The sequence below is a fragment of the Glycine soja genome, chromosome 2 (assembly GCF_004193775.1).
Source record: "Glycine soja cultivar W05 chromosome 2, ASM419377v2, whole genome shotgun sequence".
NCBI classification, from domain to species: domain Eukaryota; kingdom Viridiplantae; phylum Streptophyta; class Magnoliopsida; order Fabales; family Fabaceae; genus Glycine; species Glycine soja.
Genome location: NC_041003.1, coordinates 48,561,138 through 48,586,843, shown reverse-complemented (window position 1 = coordinate 48,586,843; position 25,706 = coordinate 48,561,138). Strand labels below are relative to the sequence as shown.

Here is a 25,706-nt window from a genome sequence, read left to right as displayed (position 1 = left end):
TGATGCTAACAACTTGCGGAGAAAACCAAATAATTATATCATTTACATGCTAATATTATCAAAAGTTCAAATTATTTTCATCTTTATATTCCACCTTATTTTAGATTTTTTTGAAAGTGATGCTAATGACCTGCTGATAAAACCAAATAATTACATCATTCACATGCATGGTATTATCCAAAGTTCACAAGTTTAAATTATACACTTTGATCATGAGCTTAAGACTTGCCAAATTTCTTTAGAAATACTTGATTTTGGGTACAAAATTTCTAAAGGCTATTTGCTTTCAGTGTAATCCTATTCTCTCTCATAAAAGGATACTTTCTAGTACATAATGAGTCATATATAAAAATCTGGTATCATCTGCATTCTTAAGAATTCAATCTTTAGGTTCATTTGCATAGAAAACCATTTATCGAAAAATTCAATCTCTTGAACGGATCCAAAGATTGGTCTCTAACTTTTAGCCACAAAATATATTCAAGTTCACACACAGACACAGAAATATCTTTCTCTTATTATGTCATACTAGTTAAGATCAAGAGAGAATTCAGATTCTATATTATCCTTCCACTCGTTTGAACTAATAATGAAAATTTCTGAGTTGGTCGGTTTTCTTCTTGGACCATTGTTGTAACCAAAAAGTAAGTAAAAAAAAATGAACTCAGACAGGTTGCATATATTTGCTAGATAGTTGATGCCTTTGATTAGTAGATGTCTAGATGAGCATGAAACGAGTACCACATCTTTTTCCTTTCTTTTTCGGACAATGCATTAGCCTTATCAGTCTCCAATAACATACACCTTGTCCCTGCCACGTGTCGCCTCCACAATGCACTCTCAGATAGCATCCACCGTGAGCATGGAGTATTGGATTTTCCTTGTTTGTGAATTCATATTGAACAGCAAAATCTTTGCAGACCCCGTTTTCAACTGGTCCCGTGTTCCTTCATTTGATGCCACATGTGCAGCTACCCATGTTTTTCTCGCTGTTGACGAGCACAATATATAATAAATACCATTTTTTTCATGCCATATTTGCTCTCTTCTCTCTTTGTACTAATAACTTGGATCTATGCCACTGTCCTTCTCCTTGTTAAAAACTGTGCCACACGTCTGTCACCAAACTCCCTAAGCAGAAGAAGCACATGTTCAGAGGGAGTTTTGTTTCATCAGTCTCTAGCTAGCATATATTTCTAGCTTCTATTCAACAAGTTGCAAAAAACAGACTTTGCCTTAACCAAAAGAAAATCTGTTTTTACCTTAACTCAGGTGGGGTTCTTCTTTGTTCCATATCAATCACTTTTTAGTTTTTGAAGTGTACGTGTTTCAATCTTCTAGTGTTAATACTTAGTGCAGCTTTCTAACCGACTCTCAATTTTTTCCGACTTTGTTGGGATTAAAAGTTTGGTATTTTTTTCTGCTCTTGTTAATTTCCATGTACTTTCAACTGTAATAAATAGGAAAATAATTTTCCTTTCCGGGTTTCTTGGAGTTTGAACATTCCTTGCTTTATTTATTTACAATTGATCACAATGGCAAAATCAACTTGTGGTTCCATTTCATTGGTTTTTCCCCCCTTGGCAAGTCTAGTTGCATACACTTGACCCAATGGCTTTCTTTCTTCCTTTATTATTTCTTTCACTTCAAAAGTTCTATATTCTTATTTGATTACTCAATTAGCTGAACTATGCAGATTTTTTTATTTTACTCTGCCTGTAAAGTCTGCTCCAAGTCTAAAGTTCTCTCCTCTCTTGTTCAAACAGACAACTCGTTTGGTGAACCATGAACAACAGTATTCCTGGTTGGGATTTTGAGAGTGATACATGTCTCACCAACCAAAGAAAGCTCATAGGGTTTGTGTTTATCTATCTTTGTCAAATCATGATAATGTCTATGTCCCTATTAACTTTGCCTTGATTATAATTCTCTATGTGGTCAATTATACAGGCCGGACCAAGAACTTGTAGAGCTCCTATGGAAAAATGGGCAAGTAGTTATGCACAACCAAACACATAGGAAGACACTTGGGAATTCATCTAACTTGAGACAGGTGCAGAAAAGTGATCAATCAGTATTAAGGTCTAGCGGTCCCTATGGAAACTCAAGCAACTTGGATCAAGAAGATGCCGCCCCATGGGTCCAATTCCCACTTGAGGACCCATTGGAACAAGATTTTTGTTCAAACCTTTTATCTGAACTACCAACTTGTGAATTTGAATCTTACAAGCCAATCAGGCAATTGGAAGAGGAAAAGTTTGCCAAATTTTTTGCTTCCGGTACCCCCCATCATCCTACAACTTCAAGTTCACAACCACTACCACCTAACATGAAACCCTCATGTATTCAGGGACTCCAAGGGAATCCTATTCCTATGCCAGCTCCAAGATTTCATGGTCCTGATTCATCTCAGAAAATCCATGACTTTGGAGCATCACGAAAGGTTCTAAATTTTCCTCAGTTTTCAACACCCCGTAATAATGTTCCATCAGCACCTGGTATTACACAGTTTAGAGAGAAAACTACTGCTAACATGTCACAAAGTGAGGCTAGAGAGTACTCAGTGATCACAGTTGGTTCAAGTCACTGTGGCAGCAATCACATCCCTCAGGAGCAAGATGTAAGCAGGATTTCAAGCACTGGTGTTTGGGCCACTACTAATAATAATACTACTTTATCTGCTGAGCCTGAAGCTGTCAGAGATTATGTCCAAAGACCGATTTGTCCTAAGAGTGGCCAAGGAAAATCAGAGATGATTGAACTAACTGTGACTTCATCTTCCGGTGGCTCGGGAAGTACTGGTATCGGAAGAACCTGTTCCCTATCAACAAGAGATCATGGCCAAAAGAGAAAAGGGACAGAAGAAGAAGCGTTAGAGGAACAAAGTGAGGTCATGCTCTTACTCTTTCCATTTACCCCTTCATGAATGCATGCTTGCTTTTTTCTTTTTTTTTTCTTTATGCCTGATGGCGTCTGAAGATTTAGTCAAGAATTGAATTGAATGACAAGTGTGATGCATGTAACTATCCTCACTTAGAAGAACAAGACTTTGTTGTTGTACCAGCATTACATTAGTCTGAGTGGAGTGGAATTGAATTTAGATTTCTTAAGTAAGATCTCATTGGATTCTTGTAAATAGAAAATGAGTAATTGAGAATGAAGATTTCGCTAAACGTGATTAGTCAAAGTTTTTTGATAAAGACTAATTACAAGTAAAACTATCATAAATAAAAAAAACATGATAACTCAAAAAAAGACATTGTTGTCGGCTTTTTTGTAGGCTGATGAGTTGTGTCTACATGTGTAACAGGACACAGAACTTAAATCAGCTGATGGAAACAAGGCTTCTCAGCGGACGAGGTCTTCCAGAAGGAACCGTGCAGCAGAAGTGCATAATCAATCAGAAAGGGTGAGCGCATGGTATTTTCTTGTAATTTTGTTATTTGTATTATTTTGTCAACTTAATTAACTCCTATTACCGGTGTTATTTTACTAATGCAGAGAAGAAGAGATAGGATCAACGAGAAGATGAGGACATTGCAGCAACTGATACCTAATAGTAACAAGGTTCGTTATCATAATGCTTGATGACTTGCCACTATGTTAACTTTTTTCTGTAGAGATGCATGCATCTAGACCGAAAACGATGCATGAACATTTATACGCTAACTGACAGCTAGATATAGATAGAAAATTAGAAATAGAGGAGAAGAAAGTGTAAATATAATAAATAATGCGATTGTTGAGAGAGAGAAAAAATAACAAAAAAATAAAGACTATATATATAAAATAGATATACTGTGCAGGTGTCTATGTATTAATTATTACTCTATGCAGATTCGGATGGATGTCGTAAGTGATTGGTAAGGTTAAAAGTGGTATTGCCACACTTTTTTTTTTTTAAAGATTCTACTTTTTCATAAGATTTCGGTCATGGATAAAATAACAAAGGATTGTACGTGCAGACAGACAAAGCATCAATGTTAGAAGAGGCAATCGAATACTTGAAATCACTTCAGTTTCAGCTTCAGGTACATATATACAACTTACACATACACAAGCATGCATGTGATGATGATATATTCTCACACTATAGTAATATGTGACAAATTTTGTTGTTGGTGCATGATAGGTTATGTGGATGGGGGGTGGCATGACACCAGTGATGTTCCCAGGAATTCAGCACTATATGTCACAAATGGGTATGGGAATGGGTGCACCTTCTTTGCCTTCCATTCACAACCCGATGCAATTGCCAAAAGTGCCACATGATCAAGCCATGTCTGTGCTTCAGATACCAAACCAGAATTTAATGTGTCAAAATCCAGTTTTGGGTGCCTTTAACTACCAAAACCAGATGCAGAACCCGTGCCTTCCAGAACAATATGCACGTTACATGGGTTACCATCTTATGCAAAATGCCTCTCAGGTAATTAATTAATTGGGTTCTTTCAAGTGAAAATTTTTCATTCTTCTTTGCTTTACTTAATCATTTGATATTTACATATGCACTAATTTTTTGTTTTATTTCTTATGTTTATATTTGTGACAAATTATTAATGCATGATGATTAAACTCTTAATTTTTATATGAATTTTTTTTATATTTTAATAATGCACTCTTGTTAGTTAATTTTCTATATTTGGTTTTATCTTGCAGCCTATGAATGTGTTCAGATATGGTTCCCAAGCAGTGCAACACAGTCAAACGATGATTGCACCAGGCAATAATAGCAGCGGACCCATGAGTGGAACAGCTAATATTGATGATGCTGACAGTGGCAAAGCGGGTAAGGGCACTAGATACATCCAACTTTTCTGGATTTTTATTCCTTTAAAAAAAATAAATTAGCTATAGGCTAATTACATTTTAAGAAATCTTAAAAAAATTAAGCAAGTTAATTATTATAAAATAAAAATAATAAAGAAAATTATGTCAAAGAAAAATAATAAAATAAAAATAAACTTTTGTTCTGTTAAAATTTTAACAAAACAAAAGTTTATTTTTATTCTTTTTTATGTTCTCTCTCCTTTCTTTCTCTTGCTTTTCTTTTTCTTTTTCTTTCTCTACTTTGTGTTTTATCTGGTACGTTCTCTTCTTTCTCTTTTTAATCTTTTTAAAGTAAAGTAAAAAAAAACTGAAATTTTTTTAAGGACACTGAAAATTGTTAAATAGTTTATTCTTTATTTTTAAATAATTTATTTTAAAATATCTTCAAAAAATGGATCTACGCATCTTTCAAATAATATATTAAGGATAAAAATAAGAATAAAATATGTTTTTAACATGTTAAATTTAGTTTTAGTTCTTTTAATGTAAGTTTTAATCTTTCAAAGTTTTTCAATTTTTTAACCATAATCTGTTTCACTATTTACTAATAACGCATTAATATATATTTAAATATTTCATGTTACATGTCATTTTATAGTCAATGACTTCACATAATTATATCTATATCATGTCGATCATTATTAAATAGTGCGAAATAATTTTTAGAATTTTAAAATTTGAGAGCTAAAATAAAAGAAAAATTGAAAAAGCTAATTGCCTCCACTGATTCCCTCTCCATTTTTCCAGGTTCTTCCACCTTTAATTGAATAGTGAATAGCAATACCTTAAAATTACTCAATTGGGGGAATTACCTAATGGAGTACGTCAATCCTCACAAGCACCAATATGTGCTCCAATTTTATGTAGTTTGGAGTTCATGCAATTTATAACCAATTTAAAGTTTGTTGTTTAACTTCGAGAAATTATATTATATCAAACAAGTCGTTGATTGTGGGTCAGGCATGTAATCAGCTTCGTAGGATCGATGATCAGGTTCAGGCATTTGTTGTATTGTTTGTAGATTAGGAAAAGTAAATTATATAAGTTAACGTGCTAATTTGTACTTCAATTCTATCTGAACTTAATTACGACAACAGTTACTATTTTATCATGAAGGAAAGCTTGATATTCTTTCGTTCGTTGTCGTCTTTAATTTACCTTAGCTGGTCCATATTAAATTCGACACCTTAATTATTTTTAATTCTCATGAAATTATATGATAAATTGATAATACTCCTTTCTTTTTATGAAGTCGCATGTTTTTTTATACTGTGACGTGTGTTATGAGTTTTTATATTAGATAAAAATAATTTATTTCTTAATTAACTATTTAAATAATAGATCTTTACCTTACATAATTTCATTCATAAATACTTCAATTTATTCAACCAACATTAATGTCTGTTTAAAATTTTATTAATTAAAATACTATTTGAAATTTTGGAAGTTTTAAATATGTATATATTACTTAAGCTTTGATTTTTAATGGTGTTAAATAACATTAGGTGATCTATAATTTAATCCACCTTACCTAGTGGAATAAGCCTTTATTTACAATGTTGTTGTTATTGTTGTTTTTATTTTTTTTACGAGAACTTTTATAATTATTAAATATCTATATATTTATACTCATTATCGTTGAAATAATCATTTATATATCAATTAAATTATTTTCATACAATATTTTAATTTTAATTTTTATAAATATAATTTACTAACAATAATTCTCTATTAATAATATCAATAGTGTGTCATTAATATTTTTTCCTCTTGTAAGAAAAATTATACTTCCTCGGTTTCTTTTTAAGTGTGTGGTATTTTTAAAAGAAAAAAATATTTTTATTTATATGTGATTTGTAAAGTTTAAAATTATGTTAATTATTCTTTTATTAATTATACATTTATATCCTTATTTTTTAATACTTAATTATATTTTACACATATATTTATTGTAAAATAAGAAAAATGAATAAAAAAAAGGAAATCTCATAATTATTTTATTAGAATAAAAAAATTATTATCTTTCTTTATTTTTACATAACAACTTTAAACGACACATAAAAAAATAAAAGGAGTAATAAAAAAAAATTTAAATTAAACGGATCACAACTGAATATGAAAATATCTAAAATTATATCGGTATGACACTGGTTATTTATGGATCTAGGAGATAGTTTTGGAATGAATATAAATAACCCAAAAGATACTAAAAAAAACAGTAAGATATTTTTTCCAGAAAAAAAAAACTATGGATCTTTATTAACAATAATAAATTGAGAAAAAAAATTATATAGTAGGAGAGTAAAAAGTTTTATATCGTTGTTCAACTACAACCCACCATATATGATAAGATTATCAACATAATTTGTGATTGGATTAGTTTTACACCATTAGTGCATGATGATTAAACTCCACACCAACTTCTCTTAGGTATGCACTATTTGCACATGTCTCTCCTCATCCATCATTAATGGTGTTAATTTTGTCTATTTTTTAGATCACATGGTAGGCATTTGACTTTTATTAAAAATTTTAATCATGAAGTTATTTTCATCTCCTTCCTTCGTTTAAAACTCTTATCTTTGGTATACCATTGTTGAATCTTTACAAGCTATTATTGTTCTTGAGTGCAGTGAAACTGATGCTAGTTTGTTTTCATGGGTTAATATTCATGATATTGACTTTCATTTTCGTTTTTTATGATGTTCATATGTTTTGTTGCATTTCTTTAACATTCTAACGAATGAGAGGAAAGAGGGGTATTATGTGTAATTTTTGTAAAACAAAAGGAGGATACATGTATTATTTATAAAAGATAGAAGATGTATGTGTAATATTTTTCCAATCTCAAGGGGTATATATGTAATATTTTTTTAAAAACATCAAGGGCTTACTTAGCATCACTGTCGAGGAGAATGTGCCTTGCACCATGACCACGGAGGAGAAACGCACCTAGCACCACCACGGAGGAGATACGCGAAGGAGAAATGCTGGAGGAGAAAATACAGCACAACAACAACAAATATGGAAGGCACAATTTAAGTGTGCGAAGAAGAAGGAAAAAGACCTAATATAATTTTATTTTCTCTTTATTTGAGTCACTTAAAAATCAAGATCAATTTTAGATTTTCCTAAAAATGAATTAAATATTAATTTAAATGCCTTTTAATCTTCAAACAGTAACTTCACACCGTCATAATAAAAAATACTAATGTAATAATTTTAAAAGAAAAAAAAATATATAAATAAAACAAACCTCAGACAAAATTTCTGTAATTTGCTCTAAACTCTAATAAATTTATGCAAATAGCTAAACAATAAAAGTGAGGACATAACATGCATGATGCAAACTTTACAAAATTTAATTTAATCAGATAAGTGATACCATTAGTAACTTAAAATTACTTATAAATTGAATATATCATAAATTTAATACTGACAATTTATTTATTCAGCATCAGATACTCTTACTAAAACCGCAAATAACTAACATTTTTCATTATTATTTTTTACATTTAAAACTGACTAATGAAAAAGAACTCTATAGTCAACTTAATATCATGCTTTCATTCTTCTTCTTTTCACTCACTAATTTTCATTCGTAGAAAAAATATCCTGAGTCACTTACCTGGTTGGAATCTTTGAGTTCGTGATATGACATTTAATTTAAACCTTAATCCATATCCAAATATATCGAAAGTTGAAATGCACAATGCCATCAAATCCCACGGCCATATGTTTTTATTATATTCTCCCTTTCAATCATAATCACTTGATTCCATTTTCACTTCTGTCCCCATCATCTTTCGCCACGAAAGGCGTAGACCCTCAAATTTTGTGTTCCAACAGTGTCAACTTTAGGATAAGATCATGAATCATGATATTTTTTCTAAGCAAGCAAATTAGTCAAATTATGTGAAACACATACAATGAAAACGACAATGATGGAAGGCAGAGATGAGACCCACATAAGGGGAAATGCAATAACTAGAACATTAATTAATAGATATGTGAATGAATTAATTCGTGCCATCTAACTTCGTCGTATGTGTGGACTAGCTTCTTCCTCTATATACCTATCTTCACTCTTCCCACACATCTATCTCTTTCTTGGAAAAAGATTGATACCTCTCACAAACTTCTTTTCCCCCATTATTTGGAGAAAACATTATTTTCATTGTGGTGTTAATTTATACCCACAAATTGAACTTTGAAGTTATTGTCTCGAATCAACCGCTGGAATACTCATATTGTCACATTACAGAGCTAAATTAATATATTAACCAAAACTGCAATTAATAGCGATGTAAAAAATAAAAAATCGAAGGCTCTAATCATTGGCTTTCTTTCTCTTTATTTATAGTTTCGTTGTTGAAGCAATCGGGAAGGATGACTTCTTAAATAGGTCAAAAAGTCAGAACATAATTATTAAAAATGAACAATTATAGTAATTAACCTACCTGTATTTGTGTAAGTTCCTTTGCCCTTAAAGAAAAATCGTCCTTAATGTTCTGTTTGGAAATTGAAATAAATAAATAAATAGAAAGAGAAGAGAAAAAGATCAAGAAAAGAAAAAAATCGCTTAATTAAAAAGAAATGTAACTAATTTAAATATAATGATGAGTGCGTAAGTAAATAAATGGGTAACTATATTATTTTAAAAAAATTAATATGTTTTTTCTTCAAATTTATAATTCTATATCTAAATTGTCAAAAATTAATAAAGAGAAAAAAAAAAATAAAGAATAAAGTAAAAGTCACCCAAGTTTCTTATTTCTAAATTAATAGAATTATAATATTAAAAAAAAGAATAATGGAAATTTGAAAAGTCTTATGATAATTTTATAATTCTATTTCTTCTGTTTCAAAAGATAACCAAATTAAAAATTATTTGTTTGAAATAAAAAAAATTGTCTTTTTTTTCTCACTTCTCTCTCAACTCTCTGTCCCAAACATATCGATATCATTAGTACTTTAGTAGACATTGGTAATCAGCTAGCTGCAAACAAAAAAGTTGATTAATTGGTAATTTTGGCTGTATATATTTTGATGTTTAATGGATTTGAGTGGTTGGCTGGTTGCCGATTGGTCAAGGAACTGTGGGGCCCCTTCCTTTCTCACAATGTGACATGTCTAAATTTTGTTGATGAACCTTTATTCTTCTTATTATTATATGTAATTAGAAAAAAGACATATATATGTCGGAGCCTTGAAGTTCAATAATTAGTTAGCAGATGGAAGTTAGTTCCCGACACAGAGTGGGCAAAACATGGCCACCTCATTTGCAACACATCTGCTGTCTTTTTTAGTCTTTACGTGCCAAACACCAAAACCCGTCCCAATGACTCGATACAACATCAAGTTAATTATTTGTATCAAATTAAGACTAATTCAGATAAACTATGGTCTTTTATTGCCGTACCACAACAAAAAAAATGACAAACCATGTTGATTTTGTTACATATATTTAATGTTAACATTTCAATATGTTATTAAAATTATCTGATTCGATACTTAAGTCCTTTAATTTTAATTAAGATATGAAGTTTGATATGTTCATACTCACCAGGTGAAAGAGTTGGTTACTTACCACACGCATCATCACAATTAACCGTCATAGTATTACACTTAGCCGGACTTCACGTGAAAGAATGAACATGATCATTAAAATTTCTTCTTCCTATGAACTCCAAGCCCGATCTGCATGTTGTTAGCAGACTTCCAAGCAAGCTCCATTTTTGGTAACCGAATTGAACAAGCACCTCATCCTTTGTTTCAATGACACTTCTCTCTTTTTTTCAAGGTGTCAAATAATTAACATACATATATTTTACCCTTTAGCTAGGCTTTCACACTTTTTATCTGCATCATGATCGTTTTAGGACATGCATGCAAAGATATATTTTTCAAATATTGTCAACGTCATACAAGTATAACTCACCTAGCTAGTGCAACAAACACATCATTTATTACCGTTTTCATTTTCGTCATGAAGAAAGTGCATACTGTAAGATAATTAAGGATTAAAGATTTAAATCTCGTGAATCATGTTGCATACAGTAAAATGCATACTGATAAGATAACAATGGATATGTGGTAATATGATGGCTTTTTTTTCATCAGCTATTAGTTGTTTACAGTTATGTAATTTAGTTTCTGCTGTGTTTATTTTCTAATCAGATATTTTTCTTTAGTTAAGTTCAATCATGCGTGAGTGTAAACATTGGATCTAGAAGGTGAAGATTGTGTGTATCCAACAAATCCTCAAACCATGGTAGTTTTCTTCTATATATCACAGTTCACAGGTTTGCTAAATTATTCAAGAGAGAAACCTAGTTTTCTTTTTCCAGTATTTCCTCCCTATATATAAATTAAGAATCTCAAACCTGTAGAGCCACTATGTGCAATTGGGCCTATTTGTTTTAGTTCAAGCCTTGTATGTTGCATAAGTGCTTGGGGATGTACCAATGTAGACAAAAAATATATATATATTAAAAAGAAAGAAATTAATAAATTCTTGGTTATCATTGATCCAGTCCTTTGGGGCTTGCTATTCTCACATCCCTGATTTCTAAGTTCACCTTCAACTTAGTAATTCTTTTTTTATTAAAACAAAAATATCCTTATAAAAATAATTGTTTGTTGTGTATCTTGAAAAGATTTGTTGAGATACATGTTGAAAATGTATTTTCATTGTATATTTTAACAAAATTACATCAATACACACAATGAAAGTATATTTTAAAATTGTCCATGGATTTTGTGAATTTTTTCTTTAACTTGATCGGTAAATAATATCGAACAACATATAATCTAGAATATCAAAACCTTTTATATCCCCCACAAATGTGCAAGATCTTTCAAATTCATAAAACTCGAGTTGTTTAATAGAGCAGGGGAAATGATAAAGCATTGACTTTTTTATATTTTAAATCAAAATTGATTTCAATTCATTGCAGGTGATGATGATAATCAATGATAAGGGAATCAACAAAGCTATAAACATAACCTGCGAATGATCCAGCTGTGTGAGAAGAAAAGAGAGTTGGGTGATTGCGTGAGATGAGAAGAGAGAGAAATGAGTGGAGAGAAGAGAGATTTAAGAAAAAAAATTATTATCATGTCTCTAAATAAAAATGGCAAAAAAAAATATGTCAATTTTATTTAACGCTGTTAATGTATTTCAACTAAAAATAAGATAAAAAAATATAGTGAGAGAATGAGAGAAAAGATGTGATTAGTGAAGCAAAATGTTGAAAAAAATAATTGAAAATGCCAAAATTGTACAATGATGAAAGATCTTTTTCAAGCCTTAGGATGATGGAGTTCTGAACTCGCGTGTGGCTTTAAATAAAGAGGAGACGTAAGACGCGTGGCTTCGGCATCCTTGTCGGTTTGGGTGGCACAACGCAACCACCAACCCCAACAAATAAAAAGGGTCCTGATTTTTTTACATTGATATTAAACATTTCATCAGTATTTATAATTTTTTTTATAAAAAAAGAGTTATACAATTTTAAAATAATTCAAATAATAATTTATAATTAAATAAAAACATACTATATATTAAACTCTTTTGTTTTCTTTTTTTGCAATTTTTTTAATGTCCCATCACATCATCTATCAATTTTGGGAGTGAAAAGAGTATTTTCCTAAAATAAAATCCAAACGAAACTTGCAATGCACCTTCTCTCCCAATCACAGACCAATTATATGAATGAATGAATTTTCTCCGATTCTCTTTTTCCTTGTCTGAGTTTTCTCGGAAACCAAACCCCGACCAACCTCTCTCTCCCACCTTCGCGATCCGATCCAGCTGAGAGTGGTTGGGCTTTGGAAAAATTAGCTGCATGAGCTGGTTTGGGAAGCTGCGTTTATTCTCCAATTTCAATTCCTTTCACTTCATTACTTCTTTGTTAATTTTTACCCTCCATTTTTCACCCCAATCGCGCTCTAATTCCCTCCAACCCTTATTGATCAACGACGGTAAAACTAATCTCAATCTTAATTTCCGGTTTTCGTCACAATATGGAGTCCCGATTCAAGAGTAATCCCCAATTACGCAGAGGTTTGTTAATTATCCTCCACCGCGCTTCCTTTTATGCCTTTTTTGTTCAACGTGTCTACAGTTTCAGTTTAAATTGATTTCGTTATGTTTTTTCTATATAATAGTGATGTATTTTGACCAAATTCGGTATGTAGTTCGAATGAAAGAGTAATGTGAACACGTGCATGCGTTTCTTTGCGTAATTTGAACTTTGAAATAGATCTAGTTGATTTTAACTCTTTTGGCTGGTGGGGCCTAACAATCGAGCTTCTGAAAGTGATTTTAACTCTTCTGGGGGAATTTGATTCCAATCTCTTGGAATCTAGGTGTGATTATGACTTGGGGTATGTTTGTATTACCGTTGTTTGTTTCAAATGTGTTCAGAATGAAAGATACAGAGAGGATCATTCTCTAAAAGTTCATGCAGCACTCAAAAAGTAGGTTTAGAACAGAATGATGAGTGTATGATTTGAAAAGGGAAATGTTGTATTGGGTCATCCTCCAAATTATAAAAACAGAAAGTTAGAAGTGAAATGTGCTTGTGCCAGCTTGTGTATCTGAGAATTGTCTTTTTTCAGAAGTTTTGATTCTATTTCTGCTAAAGTTGACTCGGTTCCCCTCCTCCACCTTCCTTGTAGGCCTTTGCTGTGCAAATGATGACAAGCAGCAGGAGAGGTCCCCATCTGTTATTGTCATTGGAGGTGGCATGGCTGGGATTGCTGCTGCTCGGGCACTTCAAGATGCCTCATTTCAGGTATTAAAGTTTTTGTTTTCCCCTCTTGAACATACATACATACTTTTGTACTTGTTAATTTATTTATTTGCATAAATTGTACTTTTATTTGTCAGGTTATTCTTCTAGAATCACGGGAAAGACCTGGTGGCCGAATTCACACTGATTACTCATTTGGCTTTCCTGTTGACCTTGGTGCATCGTGGTAAACCTTACACTCTTTGTTCTCCTTTTTTTATTTTTTCATGTTGACAAGAATGTGGCATTTCTCCATTTTTTAGTATTAAAAATGGATGACTGTGATTCAGGCTGCATGGAGTTTGCCCAGAGAATCCACTGGCTCCATTGATTGGGAAGTTGGGACTACCTCTTTACCGTACTAGTGAGGATAATTCTGTCCTTTATGACCACGATTTGGAAAGGTAAAAGTATTTCCTTTTGATATTAAATGATATTAGTTATGTATTTCTGCTGTACTTCCATAATTAATTGGTGACTGTAGTGTATGCTTCAATTTATCCTTTGCTTATACTGAATGGTATATATTATCAGATACAAGTTTTTCTAATAGAAATTCATCAACTTCTTGCAGCTATGCACTTTTTGATATGGATGGGAATCAAGTTCCCCAAGAATTGGTAACAAAAATTGGTAAAATATTTGGAGCGATTTTAGAAGAGGCGAGTAATTTAATATTTTTAGTTATTTGATTAACTGATATATTGAATTTTCATAATAGAAAAGACAAAGGTTCAGGAATACATTGTTTTTCTGATTGATTCTGTTAATGTTCAACTCCACTTATTATGAACATAACCTCTAAACATTCACCTTGCTTTAATGCAGACAAATAATGTACGAGAGGAATTCAGTGAAGACATGTCCATACTCCGTGCACTTTCAATTGTTTTTGAAAGAAAACCAGAATTGAGGTGATTATTGGCATAAAATTATCCTTTGACCACCTTTATTGATTTTCTTGGAGCTGAAGTAATGTATAATTTAACTTTCTCTGTTGGATGCAGGTTAGAAGGGCTTTCCCACAAGGTGCTACAGTGGTATTTATGCAGAATGGAGGGCTGGTTTGCTACAGATGCTGATACCATATCACTGAAATGTTGGGATCAGGTAATTTGACAAAACCAAGTTTGAGATGATGAAGTGAATGGCCAACTTTTTCTTTTTTTCTTTTTTCTTATGTATACTTATAATTGAATACAATGTTGATCGTAAAGTTGCAAGCTCATAGTTATCCCCTATAGGTTTTAGTTTGAGATTAAATGGTAATGCGTGCCGCCATATTAGATGTAAAGGATGCAATATGAGATACATAAGTGGCTTCATATGGTGATCCTAGTCACATTATGTTGCTACTTTATTGTTAATTACTACATGTTTCCATCAACATTTTTCGTGTGTAACTTATTCTTCTGTTTATCTGCATACAGGAAGTATTACTACCTGGTGGTCATGGTCTTATGGTCAGGGGTTACCAGCCTGTTATAAATACCCTAGCCAAGGGTCTTGATATTCGCCTGGGACATAGGTATGTATTAGTTTAAAGTTTGGTTTTGGAAATCTGTGTCCCCCATTGTGTTGCTTAACTAAATTTATTGGCATTGATAATACCTCTTCTCAGGGTAACAAAAATAGTTAGGCAATATAATGAAGTAAAGGTGACAGTGGAAAATGGGAAAACATTTGTTGCAGACGCCGCTATTGTTGCTGTACCTCTTGGGGTGCTGAAGGCAAAGAGCATAAAGTTTGAGCCAAAGCTACCAGACTGGAAAGAAGCTGCCATTTCTGATATTGGGGTTGGGATTGAGAATAAAATAATTTTACACTTTAAAAATGTTTTCTGGCCTAATGTAGAATTCTTAGGAGTAGTTGCAGAGACATCTTATGGATGCAGCTACTTTCTTAATCTCCACAAGGCTATGGGTCGTCCTGTCCTTGTTTACATGCCTGCTGGGCAGCTGGCCAAAGACATTGAGAAAATGTCTGATGAAGCAGCTGCTAACTTTGCTTTCATGCAGCTCAAAAAGATCCTTCCAGATGCTTCTTCACCGGTAACAATAATAATTTTAATGATTTATTTCACTTTTTTACTATGAAAGAAGAGTAAATGCTGCAATCCATATTTTTATAAGTGGCAGACTCCTAAAGTCCTAAGTTTTATTCATTTTAGTTCAATCGCTATATGATTGAATTTAATAAGTTGTTTTTCAGTGACTAGTATGTTGTTGGTGTTTTGAAGATGCAATTTGTTTCAATCATGCAGATTCAGTATCTTGTGTCTCGATGGGGTACAGATATTAATACACTAGGTTCCTATAGCTATGATGCAGTTGGGAAACCACATGATCTGTATGAGAAGCTACGGGTTCCTGTAGACAATTTATTCTTTGCAGGGGAAGCAACAAGTATGTTGTATACGGGGTCTGTGCATGGTGCATACTCTACTGGAATGATGGCTGCTGAGGACTGCAGGATGCGTGTCCTGGAGCGTTATGGGGAGCTAGATTTGTTCCCGCCGGTGGGAGATGTTTCAGTGATACCCCTCCAGATCTCTCGTTTGTAATCTCAGGAGACTTTATGCAGCCCTCTTCCGGGTGGCATCCATTGTCAAATGTCGTGTGGAATTCAATGGGAGGTGCTGTGACTCCCAGAGTATGAATAATCTCGTGAATAACGCAGAAATGCGTAATTTGGAATGACATGCACTCACATTTAGTTATAGTTGCCAATATGGTAACGCATTGGTTATTTTCTTTGTTGTCATTAAGCTCTACCGTTTTTAGGACTTATTTTCTCATTGAAGAACTTTGCACAATCATTGTAAGTGGACGGTAGGACAGTATTAGGATATATATACATGGATGTATGGTTCGTGCCACAATTCATCCAGAACAGTATATTTTTCATACGGAACTCATCGAAGTTGTGAAGTTTTGCTGCTCACAATAAATGGAGTTCCATTATCATCGAAAGTGATTGCAAAAAGTTAGGCAATATTAATAGAAATTTAACAGATTGGTCTGAACTAGGTGTTATTTATGAGGGCATAAGATTAGCAGTCATTGTTTGATGAATGTATTTTCAACTTTGTTCCTAGGAAGGAACTAAATTTGCCCACAAGTTGACAATGGGCACAATTCTCGGTTGAAGGTTTGGTTTGGTGTTTATAAAATGGGTTTAAGGAATGTCTATTTTAGTTTAATTGATGATCGGATTTAGCCTTTAATATGCCATTTTATCATCTAACTTATTTTCAATTTTTAATTACTTTTTTGGACATTTCAATTTGAATGCATGGGTTCGGTTATTAACTAACATTACAATTCATTTCACTCATTTTGTACATGGCATAAGCAGAAAGGAACTATTTGTAGATTATTTTCTCAGCCATGCATTCACATTTCATTCTTGCATTATGCCCAATACAAGATTAATCAGAAGCTAGAAATTAATACCATGCCTGAAAAGTACAAGATAAAAGGATAAGTAACAACACTTTGTAATACATTTTTAACACATTTTTTAATACATATTTTTATACGTTAAAATTATTAAAAATTATAAAATCGCAAGACTTATTAAATAAAGTTTGCCATGCAAACTGTTATAAATTTCAATTAATGATAATAAAAAGTTTGTTTAAAAGAGTACAAGAGTTTGTTCAAAAAAATTTAGTGTATTACTATTACTATTACATTTTTTTGAAAGGAATGATGATCATTACATAACATATGAAACTCACAATTTTACAAATAATTATTAGGAAACATTTTTGGATCCATATTTGACATTTATAAGTTTGGGTCTAAAATGAGTCAAAAATAATTTTTCCGTTGATCACGATGTTTGGTATTGTATTAGAAACATGATTACAGGTTTTAGACTCAGGTTTCATTAAAGTTATTCTAAGTAACTTTTGTAACAATACTACTAAAGTTGTGTTATATATTCATGTATACCCTTCATCATGTTATTTGTTCCACATATATATTCATGTATATCCTTAGACAAAAGTAATTTTGGTAATTATGTTCTATAATCAATTTTGATTGCAATTTTTCAAATAACATTGTGTGTCAAAATTAAAGACCGATTCTTAGAGTATTAGATCATTTTATTTTCAAAATCAACGATTTAGATATTTTCTGATTTTCATTTTTTCTTTTTCACTTTTTTATCTTCTTTCCAAAATTAACCCTCTCTGATGCTATCTGTCCTCTACCTCTTCCCAACCTGTGCCACCACCGCACCTCTGTCAAACCCGCGCCACAAGGCGATGGTGCTTCCGCCACCACTGCGATGGTCTACCTTTGCCGTTAATGGAAATACAAGACGAAGAGCAAGAGAGGGAAGGAGAACGATCTACGACGGTGCGTTCGCGTTTGGCGGCTTCGGTGGGTGCGATAGATTGGTTTTGTGATGCATTGTGCGATTGCTCTTCGTTTCAGGCATCGGAAGAGAAGGTGGTTTTCAGATGTGGCTCACGGCGGCGATGAAGATGAGGTTCCAACGAAGACTGAAGTTGCTTGGGACGCAGCGAGGAATGGAGGTTGTTCGGTGGTTCGTCGTTATCTGGCGTTTTCCTTTTGCGAAGGATTTCAAACGGGTTCGTGTTTGGCTTGATTTAAAAAAAAAAAAAATTGATTTGGATTTGAATCTGGATCTATTTCTTGAATCTAATATCATGAATCTGGATCTGTTTCTTGAATCTTATGTTTTTTTTTTTTTATCAATTTCTCAAATCTAAAATAAATTCAACATTATCTTCATAGTTTTATCTGTATTGCAGTAAAAAAAAAAGTTTTATCTGTATTGGATTGTTTGTTCTACGGGTCCTTAATTTGTTGTTTTCTTGAAAGCCATGGTGAAGCAATGGTTCTGTAACAATTTCTCATCTGAAAAAATTGAATGGCAGCGATGGCGGTCTGCGATGGTGAAGTTATAACCTTTTCCGATTTTGAATACTTGATTATATTTTTTTCAAGATAGGATTAATGCCTAAAATCATGAAGGGGGATAACACTCACGCTTGAAAGCAAGAAATTTACAAGAAATTTACAGCCAAAAAAAGAATGTACAAATTTCGGAATCACAACAGCGTACAAGATTACAAGCCATGTTGAAGGCTCTCAAAATTATTGAATCAACGCCATCTAATCTAATTTCAAAAAATTGGGCCAATCTACAAAACTTCTCCAAGAGCGTTGTCAATTAAATCAACTGGCTCAGGAATCCTATTTTAATTCATGTGAAAGTACAAAAAGAATTTACATGTTAAATACATCAGATAGCAATTTCTGTTGATCTTTATCCAGCCCAGAGAACCACTTCCTCAAACTTTCAGCATTGTCAGAAACCGATTTAGAATATGCTGAAAGATTGATTTTAGTATGAAAAAGGGTTTCAAAATCAAGAGGAAGAAGGCCAAACAGAGCAGTGGCAGCAGCAACTTGAAGAGAAAGACCTGCTTTCATGGAAGAGGTGCGGCAAAAATAAGTAAACAAATAACATCTCAGGTTTCCAACTCCTTTATCTTCATATCCACCAAAATCTACTCCAGTCCTGAAATTTATAACATTTATCACTTTGTCAGAACAGAAGCAAAAATATGTGAAAGCATCTTTCTATGTTAAATCAAATTAAACCATATAATATTTTAGAAGTCTACATGTGTCAATGAATCTATCAACAAAGAAACAGATGTACAATAAAAGTTAACGAGAAAAATGAATCTATCACCATATGTGAGAGAGAAATTATCTTCTTATCATTTAAAAAAGGATAAGACTCTTAAGAGAGTGGGGATGTCCTGGTCTCTCGAATATCCAGGGAAATCACTCATTTGTGTATCTTTTAACCCTAGCCTAAGGCTTCTACCACACTAGCACAGCAATTGGGATTTAGAGTTCAATAAAAAAAATTAAAAAAATCATTTCCTTAAGATGACTTTAAATACTCATCTTAGTTGTAAGTGATTTTTAATCTTGATAAGCATTCATATATAACCTCTCAATTTCTCACTCTCATGAAAGCATACATATATCCTCTATTGATACAAAGTTACAAACATGCATATATCATATTATGCATGAATGATTGGGTCATGATACTAGCAATATCAAGAAGCAGTGATCAATTTACCTCCCAAGTTGACCAAGAAGAACAATTATCCGAACAGCAAAGTTCTCCTCTACACACGAGTCGAGTATATTCAGAAGCTGAGGAACAAGTTTGATATCAGCCCAGTGCCAGCTCTGTATTAGGAAAAGGAAACATGCAATCAGGTTTTATGATGACATCAAGAAAATAAAGTGACAAGTTATTCCACGAGTACGAGAAGTTGAGAACGGTATAACTCTCAACCATACAAAAACTTGGGCCTTGGCAACAAATCACTTATTTCAGTAAATGATGGTGAATACCACGAGTTAAATCACTTCGAAGGACTATACCACGGCCAATTTCATATTGTAAAATTCTATTAATTTCAGTATGGCATCAATTCTAAAAAAAGATCATGTCACTTATTTTAGGAGAATTACTCTTTAATTTTAGAACTTGATAAAAAGAAATTATAGAACAGGGTCAATATTAACTTGAAATGATGAGAATAATACCATTTTGTTTGAAACCAGTTCCACCAATGACAGGACGTCATTCAGGCGACAAAAATTGACGTTCCTAAGGGCATCTGGTTGAGTAGCAAAAATCGAGAATTTTCTCAAACAGGGCACATCACAGTTCTTGCTAATGGTACATTGAATTGCATCCTGATTATACCATAGTTCAGCATCATAATTGTCTGACATTAATCTGGAATCAGACAAATTTATTCGCTTTATCTCTTCCAAGAGCAAGCATGCAACTGCATCAATGGATTCAACACCTTCCAAGAATGGGCATTTAACATTCATACACAACTCAGCATGCAGCTGATTTATTGAAGGAAGACAGGCAGATGCAACAGATGGGCTCTCATCCTCAAGAAACATAACTAGAGACTTCAAAACGGTCACCATTAATCCAAAATTATCCATGTTAAAAAACTTCTCTCCGCCCAAATAAGCAAAAATATGGAGAATAGTCAGCACCATCAGAGAATCCCACTTGCATGACTGAAGAATATGATATGAAGCATCACAAATAAATCCAACATAATCAGTTGCAGCACATACTGATGCTAATATAATACTTGCTGCCGCCAATTGTTCACTTGAAGCTACATCGGATGATACTTGATTAACACAATCCAGAAAATCATTAACTCTCAAATCACAAGACAAAGTTTCAGCATATACTCTATTGTTTACTATTACTTTTCCCTCAATAAGAAAATCTTCAATGAGGCTAAGCAGCTCATGCAAAGAATAATTCTCTACAAACAGGACTCTTGTCTCTGCAACAGACATAACTGGGGAAAAAGATGTGAAATTTTGTCAAATTAAAATAACATGATATTATATATATATATATATATATATATATATATAATTAAAAACATTATTTAAAAGTTCAGAAAATGGATGTTTATTATGAAACAAATTAGCAAACCTGTGCAAATATGTTCAGAATAAGATTGCAAGCAGTGGAATAAATTCCCATCCCAGAGTTTTCCAAATGTCTTTGTTGCAGTCATGGCAAAGTTGAACATCATAAGTGTTAACAGTACTGAAACCTTCTCCCTGAAAGAAATTTGAAGAAACAAAAAAATAAAATTAATATCAGCCCCACCATTTGTCCACAGTTAAATATTATCATGAACTGATTTGTTTGTTATTACAAGAAAAGCAAAATATTGAAACAAAAACTATAAAGAGTGTTCGACAGCATTGACCCTATACTATCACAAAATGTGTGAGACACTTACTTCTGTGAGAGCTTTTCTTCCATTTTAAGTGCAGTCAGAATGTTAGCAACCCCCCAGCCTGTTTGAGAAGCCAAATTGCACCGAGCTATACAATTTTTTGTAGCAACAAGTATCCTAGATATGATACTATTGTCCTCAATATTTGAAAAGACAACACAAAATTCAGGAAGTTGATTGTTTAATGATCCAATTACATCCTCCACCGAAAAAGCTGTCCTTGGCTTTTCTGTAATGCGCATATGTAAATTACAAGAAACTCCGCAATCATCACATTTTTGTTCGTTAGAATTGATTTCAACATTAATTACATTGAGGTAAGGTGAAGTAAACAGGTCTGTTCTTGAACTCAACATGTCATCTTGGAGTGCTTTCTCTAGAGACGTATTCGTCAAATTACCCTCTTCAAATGTGTCACAAAATTCAATTTCAGGAAGAGATGGAGAAATGGGAAAATCCATTGCTTTTCTATAGCATTCCTCACTGGTAGCATCTTCTAATTCTAATAATTTCATATAATTTCCATCAGGCACGGTATCAAAATTAACCATCGAATCGAAATTATTCGCAGCATCACATATCCTATCCCCACATGCTTCAGAGGTTTCTAAAGTATGTGGAGCAAGGCAGGAAGTATGTCTACAGACATTTGCATCGTCATAGACCTCAGTCTCGGCCTCTTCTGCGCCCTTTTGCTCATCCCTGTTAACCAAAGGTATCATGTCCACTTTTTCTCTACGAGATTTCTTTCTCTTTTTGTGGGCCCTTTTATTCTCTTCCTGTAAATTATTCAGATTATGAAGCACCTCTTTTCCTCCTTCTAAGCATTTGCCAACTTTTCTATAAATCAAACCATGCAAATCAGAGAGTTTCTCAGGAGATAAATTTGCATTATATTCAATTGTGTCCTGCATTCTTTTCCTCTTCCTGTGGTGCACATCAACAGATTTGTCAGGTGGCTTGCAGTCCTGAGTTAATTTTGCTGATGCAGTAACTGGGAAAATGGCTGCATCCTGTGAGCCCATCAACTGTCCATCAGAAAAAGATTCTGTACTGGAATTTACTGCAGAACTCTGTAACTTTGTTCTGTCTGATCCTCTAACAAGAGGCTCCAATTTAGAACCAATACCTGTGATGGATTTTTCAGAGTAATTTCCACCTGGAGTGAGGAGTTGAGTGTTCTGTATGTTTTTCCTCAATGGGTCACTTGCATAAATTGTTGTGCAGCAGGGTTCCAGAAGCTCATTCTCAAATTGGCGACATGTCTCAGACAAATTTAGATTGCAAATTTGTCTCGTGACATTTGAATTCTGCATATCTAGTATATTCTCAAACTGCAAACCAATCATCCAACAAAGATAAAAAAAATAGTTAAGTTGTGCATACACAAGAATAACATACAATAAAAAGAGAACCAAAAACAAAAGAAATTAAAAAATATATTTAATTATATGAACTCTGACCTAAAACCAAATCTTCTCACAAACAAAAAATATTTAATTCCTTCCTCTCCCCCAACCCAAAAAGATTAAACTAAAATCAAGTACTATCTATAACTACTAAACAATTATTTAGTGCTGATATATATAATAAAACCACCCAAATAATAATGTATTGCTTTCAGAGGATCCTGAAAATTCCCATTTCCCAAGGTTAAATAAACCGTTAGTGCTACAGCTAATATGATGATAAACCCAAAGATTGCAATAATTTAGGGGACAACCAACCAATAAGTTCATAACCACTTGTCCATAACATAAGTAGTCTCACTTTAATCTGCATATGAGAGTAAGCCAGAATGAGTTCGTTGGCTTCAAAAGTGTGCATGATTTCAACAGGGAGAGGAGATAAGAAAAATGACAAAAATACTCAAACATTATATATAACTACAAACAATTTTTCAGTGAAACCAACCTTTGTTTGGCCATGCATACTTCCAGCGACAGGTGAAAAGGATGCATCCAGTATATCAAGGCGTTGTAGAAATTGAATGAAATCCATCTTTAGACGACCTAAATCATGCCGTAAAATACTGTAACGACTTGTTTCTAACTTATATTTTTGCCTGGTATGTTTTGCTCTTAGCTTTTCAAGCTTAAGTTTGTTTTTCAAAAGCTTCACTTCTGTACTATCAGCATTGACCTTGCTGTCAGCAGCCATTTCAACAGGTTTTGTCAAGGATGAGAGTTCATGGATCTTCCGTTTCAAATCCTCAATCGTCTTCTTATCCTCTTCTAACTGCTGAGACATCTGATCAGCAAGACATTTCTCTTTCATGAACTTGTTCCAGTTATCCTTAGCAAGCGCCTTCTGCTTCTCTAATTTAACCATCTCTGCATCTGCACGCCTTTTTTCCTCATTGACCTTTTGTTTTTCAACCTCTAACCTTTCATTCGCTTTTGCCATCCCCGACTCAGCATTTCTTTTCTCTGCTAATAGTTTGTGGTTTTCAGCTTCAAACTTTTTGGTTGCCTCTCTAAACGTAGAAATCTCAGACACCAACTTTGTTTTTGCTTCATTAACCTGTTTCTCTAATTGACCAATCTGAAAACTATACTTCACTGCCTTCTCTGCTTCAATTCTGGCAATCTCCCCCTTTACGGCAGCCTTATTCTTCTCTTCTTCTAGTAACTTGCAAGCTTCAGTAGCTTTCTTCCTCTCAGAATCAACCCTTCTCTTCTTCTCCTCTATACACCCCTTCAATCTACCAATTTCCTTTTCCTTTTCAGCAACCTTTTTCTTCTCTTCTCCAAGTAACTTGCATGCTTCAGTGTCTTCCTTCCTCTCAGAATCATTCTTTCTCTTCTCCACCTCCATAATCCCCTTCAATCTACGGATTCCCTCCTCCTTTTCAGCAGCCTTATTCTTCTCATCCCCTACCAACTTGCAAGCTTCAGAAGCTTTCTTGCTCTCAGAATCAGCCCTTCTCTTCTCTGCCTCTATAAGCCTCTTCAATCCAACAATTTCCTTTTCCTTTTCAACAACCTTATTCTTCTCATCCCCTACCATCTTGCAAGCTTCAGCAGCTTTCTTGCTCTCAGAATCAGCCCTTCTCTTCTCTGCCTCTATAAGCCTCTTCAATCCACCAATTTCCTTTTCCTTTTCAACAACCTTATTCTTCTCATTCTCTAGTAACTTGCAAGCTTCAGTAGCATTCTTCCTCTCAGAATCAGCCCTTCCCTTCTCCACTTCTATAAGCTCCTTCAATCTACCAATTTCCTTTTCCCAATCAGATTGTAAGGTCCTATTCTCATTTCCATCCCCGCCACGTCCCTGGTTTGTTATGGGAGTAACAATCTGAGACTCCAAGCTGAAAGTTTCACTCTCTAAATGCACCCTAGCAGCAACAAATTCTCCCAATTTTTCCTCTCTTTCCACTTTGGCCCCACATACTGCAGAGAATAACATCAAATCACATTACATTACTAGCATATAACATATTCATTATTCACTCAACTAAACCAATTGCATACGCATACTGAGAACATCACCAAATATTCATTTTTTTAATACCCCAAAACTTAACAAAAAAAATTATAAAAAAAAATGAATAGAGTTAGTTACCTTTGTTGTAGCGGGACTGGATTTCGTTAATTTTTTGTTCAAGAACCTTGACGGCTTGTCGCAGAGCATTCCGCGATTCTTGGGTCTTCGAGTACTTCTTCTTCCACTGCGCATGACAAATAAGAAAAAGGAGAAGATAAATGAGTAAAGTGAAAGAAAAAAAAATGGAAGTGAGTGAAAGAGAGAGGTTTTTTACGAGTTCACAGCAGGGGTTCGTGGAGTCAGATTTGGGAGTCTGATCTCGATTCGTTGAGAATGCCATGTTGTACGCAATGCAATGAATGAGTAACAGATCGCTTCACTAATAAGAGATGGAAGAAGAGTCGGTGACGACGGTAATGGAGTAAACCCTAAACCCCATAGCAACAGCAACCTCAACACAACAGAGGTAGCGCCACTTCAGTGTTGAATTCGAATCGATTACAATTTTTTTAGGGTCAACATAATTTTTTAAATACAATTATCATATTTAAATAGGAAAAAAAGGTGACGGAGAAATATCATTATCATATTTAAGTTGGAAGAAATAAATAAACAAAAAGTGAATTCATAATTTGGGTGGATAGAAAATGGATAAAAACATGTTTAAGATAGAACTTTTATATAAATTAATTTATGAGAAAGGGTGAAAATGTAAAATTATTCCTATA

At 33.3% G+C, this 25,706-nt stretch overlaps 3 protein-coding genes across 4 annotated transcripts; 2 read left to right on the top strand and 1 right to left on the bottom strand.

Moving 5' to 3' along the window:
- Positions 1–1,012: 1,012 nt before the first annotated feature.
- Positions 1,013–5,968, top strand: LOC114401519 (transcription factor PIF4-like). 2 transcript variants are annotated; one of them, XM_028364043.1, is made up of 9 exons: positions 1,013–1,272; positions 1,767–1,856; positions 1,951–2,890; positions 3,311–3,409; positions 3,502–3,567; positions 3,966–4,031; positions 4,133–4,429; positions 4,660–4,789; positions 5,578–5,941. In XM_028364043.1, the coding sequence occupies exons 2-9, from the start codon at positions 1,786–1,788 to the stop codon at positions 5,595–5,597; spliced, it is 1,689 nt and encodes a 562-aa protein (XP_028219844.1). In that variant the 5' UTR covers positions 1,013–1,272; positions 1,767–1,785; the 3' UTR covers positions 5,598–5,941. The 2 variants fall into 2 exon arrangements, with proteins under 2 accessions (XP_028219844.1, XP_028219851.1); XM_028364050.1 differs by lacking the exon at positions 1,013–1,272 and having other exon boundaries at positions 5,578–5,968.
- Positions 5,969–12,499: 6,531 nt separating this feature from the next.
- LOC114401509 (polyamine oxidase 2-like) lies at positions 12,500–16,832 on the top strand. The gene is made up of 10 exons (XM_028364031.1): positions 12,500–12,898; positions 13,516–13,631; positions 13,727–13,815; positions 13,919–14,032; positions 14,203–14,290; positions 14,457–14,542; positions 14,636–14,738; positions 15,059–15,156; positions 15,250–15,679; positions 15,892–16,832. The coding sequence occupies exons 1-10, from the start codon at positions 12,859–12,861 to the stop codon at positions 16,189–16,191; spliced, it is 1,464 nt and encodes a 487-aa protein (XP_028219832.1). The 5' UTR covers positions 12,500–12,858; the 3' UTR covers positions 16,192–16,832.
- Positions 16,833–18,657: 1,825 nt separating this feature from the next.
- On the bottom strand, positions 18,658–25,493 carry LOC114401502. Its single transcript, XM_028364020.1, has 8 exons — positions 25,253–25,493; positions 25,057–25,162; positions 23,407–24,884; positions 21,496–22,826; positions 21,180–21,310; positions 20,246–21,039; positions 19,770–19,882; positions 18,658–19,190 (listed from the first exon to the last, which is right to left on the bottom strand). Exons 1-8 carry the CDS (start codon positions 25,316–25,318, stop codon positions 18,896–18,898), a joined length of 4,314 nt encoding a protein of 1,437 aa, XP_028219821.1. The 5' UTR covers positions 25,319–25,493; the 3' UTR covers positions 18,658–18,895.
- Positions 25,494–25,706: the final 213 nt, after the last annotated feature.